The sequence below is a fragment of the Etheostoma cragini genome, unplaced genomic scaffold, assembly GCF_013103735.1.
Source record: "Etheostoma cragini isolate CJK2018 unplaced genomic scaffold, CSU_Ecrag_1.0 ScbMSFa_188, whole genome shotgun sequence".
Taxonomy (NCBI): domain Eukaryota; kingdom Metazoa; phylum Chordata; class Actinopteri; order Perciformes; family Percidae; genus Etheostoma; species Etheostoma cragini.
The window spans coordinates 1-5066 of NW_023265979.1; the positions used below are offsets into that span (position 1 = coordinate 1).

General features: G+C 42.0%; 1 protein-coding gene across 8 annotated transcripts in view; it reads left to right on the forward strand.

Annotated features, from left to right (window-relative positions):
• Positions 1–1751: 1751 nt before the first annotated feature.
• LOC117940181 (zinc finger protein 239-like) overlaps positions 1752–5066 on the forward strand; it is a 4321-nt gene continuing 1006 nt past the window's right edge. Inside the window, exons 1-4 of one of the 8 annotated variants that reach the window (XM_034865545.1) lie at positions 1756–1936; positions 4087–4173; positions 4249–4337; positions 4604–4730. In XM_034865545.1, the coding sequence (XP_034721436.1) occupies positions 1868–1936; positions 4087–4173; positions 4249–4337; positions 4604–4730 (372 nt within the window). In that variant the 5' untranslated portion in view covers positions 1756–1867. Of the gene's footprint in view, positions 1937–4086; positions 4338–4603; positions 4731–5066 lie in introns of all 8 variants that reach the window. The other 7 variants (XM_034865547.1, XM_034865546.1, XM_034865548.1 and 4 more) reach the window with 7 other exon arrangements.

Genomic DNA, 5066 nt, shown 5'->3' on the forward strand with positions numbered 1-5066 from the left:
TTTGGTTTGTGGAAAGCAGTTAGATTTCTCGTGTGAATTTGTACAGGGCAGAAGCCAGTTGGTAGAGTTTATACAAATCATTTTGCAGTGTGTGCACGTCCTTTCCTGCATATAATTCATTAAAATAGTTTTTAAAAAAAGTTAAATAACATTCATCATTAATAGTTGATTTCAAAATGCACCTAAATTGTTTTGCATTTTGTGATTTTTCAGTTGAGTCATCGAGGAGTTCTTTAATTTTTTTTTTTAAATCTTGTCTCGTCTCGTTCTCGTGAACCCAATCTCGTGATTTGTCTCGTCTCGTGGAGTAAGCGTCTCGTCACACCCCTAGTAGTCACCTGAAATGGTTTCCCAACAGTCTTGAAGGAGTTCCCAGAATGCTCAGCACTTGTTGGCCCTTTTCCCTTCACTCTGCGGTCCAGCTCTCCCCAAACAATCTGGATTGGGTTCAGCTCCGGTGACTGTGGAAGCAAAGCACTCCATCACTCTCCTTCTTGGTCAAATAGCCCTTACACAGCCTGGAGGTGTGTTTGGAGTCATTGTCCTGTTGAAAAATAAATGATGGTCCATCTAAACGCAAACCGGATGGGATGGAATGTCGCTGCAGGATGCTGTGGTATCCATGTTGGTTCAGTATGCCTTCAATTTTGAATAAATCCCTAACAGTGTCACAAGCAAAGCACCCCCACACCATCACACCTCCTCCTCAATGCTTCACGGTGGGAACCAGGCATGTAGAACCCATCCGGTCTCCTTTTCTCCATCGCACAAAGACACAGCGGTTGGAACCAAAGATCTCAAACTTGGACTCATCAGACCAAAGCCCAGATTTCCACTGGTCTAATGTCCATTCCTTGTGTTTCTTGGCCCAAACAAATCTATTCTGCTTGTTTTGTCTCCTTAGCAGTGGTTTCCTAGCTACTATTTGACTATGAAGGCCTGATTCAGTCTCCTCTTAACAGTTGTTCTAGAGATGTGCCTGCTGCTAGAACTCTGTGTGGTATTCATCCGGTCTCTAATCTGAGCTGCTGTTAACTTGTGATTTCTGAGGCTGGTGACTCAGATGAATTTATCCTTAGCAGCAGAGGGGACTCTTGGTCTTCCTTTCCTGGGGCGGTCCTCATGTGTGCCAGTTTCGTTGTAGCGCTTGATGGTTTTAGCTGCTACACTTGGGGACACATTCAAATTTCCCGGACCGACTGACCTTCATTTCTTAAAGTAATGATGGCCACTCGTTTCTCTTCACTTAGCTGATTGGTTCTTGCCATAATATGAATTGTAACAGTTGTCCAATAGGGCTGTCGGCTGTGTATCAACCTGACTTCTGCACAACACAACTGATGGTCCCAACTCCATTAATAAGGCAAGAAATTCCACTAATTAACCCTGAAAATGTCCACCTGTGAAGTGGAAACCATTTCAGGTGACTACCTCATGAAGGTCATTGAGAGAACACCAAGGGTTTGCAGCACTATCACAAAAGCAAAGGGGGGCTACTTTGAAGAAACTAGAAAATAAGACATATTTTCAGTTATTTCACAGTTTTTTGTTAAGTACATAATTCCACATGTGTTCATTCATAGTTGTGATGCCTTCAGTGATAATCTACAATGTAAATAGTCATGAAAATAAAGGAAACGCATTGAATGAGAAGGTGTGTTCAAACTTTTGACCTGTACTGTATATGTGTGTGTATGCAAATAATCTACAGCATAGATTGCAGCATTGTATCATGCCCTCAAAGGATCAATGGATTGTCTAAAAACAAAATGTGAGGAGATGTTCTTCTGTCTGCACTCACCTTTCCAGTGAGGATAACACATGGGAGCCGCAAGACAACCTGGACCTGGACCTTATCACCGAGTACATGCAGAAACACATGGAGATGGAGGAGAAGAAGGAGGAGGGCAAGAGGAAAGGTGTCGGGAAGGAGGAGGTGAGTGAAGGAAAGAGGATACTCCAGACTGAAGAGTCCCAGAAATCTAATCTCAATATTAATTAATGCACACAGAGGGTTTCACAAATGTCTTTTTGGATTTATATACAAATGACTCTTGTCATTACAATATGAACATGCATATTACATACACTACCGGTCAAAAGTTTGGGGTCACTCACAAATTTCCATTGGACTCCATTACAGACAGAATCCCAGCTGAGATAAGTTGCCTTGTTTTTTCTAACCAGGGCAGCAGTTTCCAGATTACATTATGTGCTTACATAATTGCAAAAGAGTTGTTTAATGTTTTCTTAGTTAGTTTTTTTTAAATAATATCAGATTAGTAAACAAAATGTGCCTTTGGAACATTGGATGAATGGTTGCTGATAATGGGAAATGTAGATATTGCATTAAAGATCAGCCACCCACTCAGATCAGCTGGTATCCTGTCTATAATGGAGTGAAATGGAAATTTGTAAGTGACCCTAAACTTTTGACCGGTAGTGTACATACATGCAAAATAGTAAGGCTAGGCAATTCCAGTTGCTTTGGCGAAAGAGAGCGGATGACAGTTGGCTTGAGTCCAGTAGAGCAGACGGCTCTGCAGAGTCGCGTAATTACGACTTCATGACTTTTCATGAACAGCTGAAGGAGCGGCGGTGTACATAGCAGAAACCCTGTTGTGCGTCTGCCCTATACCAGGGCGGGCCGCCATCAACATATCAACACTAAAAGGCGGTGGCTGTGGCTCAGTGGTAGAGCAGTCGATGGTTCAATTCCTGCAATCCTATGTCAAAGTTGAAAACACTGAACTCTGAGTATCCAATCCAATCCACTTTATTTGTATAGCACATTTTACAAACACAAAGTTACCAAAGTGCTGCACAGAAAACTCAAACATACAAAACAATTAATGTAAAACATTGTAAAAACAAAATAAGAGCATCTGGTTTAAAAAGATAAAAAAATAGATAAAAATAATAAATACTAAAATACAATAAAACAGTAAGAGCCATCAGAGGACCACACAACTCACATGGAGTTAAAAGCCAAAGAATAAAAATGTGTCTAAAAAGTGTAAATCCCAGTAAATGAGTATGGGGTGTACTTGTACAGCAGCCTCGGCCAAAGTGTACTTATGTGTGTGAATGGTTCCTGTATTATGTAGAAGAACTTTGAGTAGTCGTTGACACTAGAAAAGTGCTATAGAGAACAGTCCATTTATCGTTTTAGTCCAAAGAGAACTCGGGTATCATGGCCAAGTTTTAGTCAAACCATTTTTGTCTTTTTTTAAATATTATTTACACAGACACATGTTAGATAAGAGCCAGGGCTCCTGGGCTCTACAGCACCTTGTTGTGCGGCTCAGGCAGAGGGACCGCAGAGTTAGCTAACGTTAACTTTTCCCAGACAACGGAGTTGGATTTGCCTTTTTTGCGGACTAAACGCTGCTCTGGCTGCCCTCCTTCTAACATATTTACTCGTGCTGAGTTTTTTAGTTCCACTGGATGCAAACACCTTGCCCCCCTGACTGCTGGGAGGTTTTATGGCTTCGGGAAGGGCAGATGTGCGCATGCGTGTGTCATTCAGAATACAAGACAAAATAAGAGTGTTCTTCAATACAGAACTTTATTTTCTCAATTATACTATTTTTGTGATCGATGGAGTCAAAATCTAAATTACAATCAAAATTCAATTAATTGCACAGCCCTCGCTAACAGTAAACATAACCTTTGTGAATCTTTACAGTGATTCCCTTAAAGAAGCAACCAGGCCTGCCTTGTTGCACCATGAAAACGTCTTTCCGAACTTTCCATTTTCACACAGGAACATCTGGAGATGTTCTGCTAAATGAAGTGTGGTTGGTCCAGGCTACTGTGCATGTAGCTTGTAGTTCCAGTTAATGACTTTTGGGCCTTACATTTTAGTAGTTCTTTCAGTCTGAATGCAGGAGATACTTGACACTCTGGAGTCCTATGGATTGGTCCCCTCATCAGCCCTTTCATTTTCTCCATTCACACGGAAGATTTTAATCTAGTAAAACATGGTCAACTAGAATTCCCTCACACCTCCTATTAGTTCTTCTAACCCTTGTATCATTATCTCTGCATGTCCCCCCCCCCCCCACCTCCATGGGTCCACCAAAGGCACCTTCAGAAGACGGCAAGCTGGCGACCAGAGCAGGAAAGAAGGGCAAGAAAGAGGAGGAGGAGCCTGCAGCAGTGAAAGAGGAAGAGGAGGAGGAGCCTGCAGCAGTGAAAGAGGAAGAGGAGGAGGAGCCTGCAGCAGTGAAGGAGGAAGAGCAGGAGGAAGAGGAGTATGTGGTGGAGAAGGTTTTGGACCGCAGAGTGGTGAAGGGAAGAGTAGAGTTTCTGCTGAAATGGAAGGGGTTCTCAGAGTAAGTATGAGTCTGTAATATTAATGCTTGGTTTTCTTGGTCCTGAGATATATAATATACTTACAGATTACAAATAAGTGTCAGCATGGTGTCATGCCGTCAAAGTTGAAGGTTTGGTATTTTGACACTACGTTGCAGACCCACAAATAACCTTACAAGATGGCAATAGAAAAAAGGAATAATAGGAATGATAATTAGAGTGAGAATGGATTGTCTAAAAAAAAAAGTGTGAGGAGATTTTCTTCTGTCTGCACTCACATTTCAAGTGAGGAGAACACATGGGAGCCACAAGACAACCTGGACCTGGACCTTTTCGCCGAGTACATGCAGAAACACAAGGAGACGGAGGAGAAGAAGAAGGAGGGCAAGAGGAAAGGTGTCAGGGAGGAGGAGGTGAGTGAAGGAAGAGGGTACTCCAGACTGAAGAGTCCCAGAAATCTAATCTCAATATTTATGAACACATACAGAGGGCTTCACAAATGTTTTTTAGGATTTATATATTATACCGTAATTCCTCAAAGAAAAACCGTTAGTCAATTAACCTGCGGCCCTCTGATAGTGCTGCATAACCATGGTAACCATGGTTATGCAGCAGTGGAACTTAGACACAGACATGCTGTGAACGATGCTTCTGGTTTTACTTAGCTCGCTCCACCATGGCCCCTTACTAACTCACTCAATCTGTCTGTTGATATACAAACGCAGATCAATGGACTTGCACGTATTTTT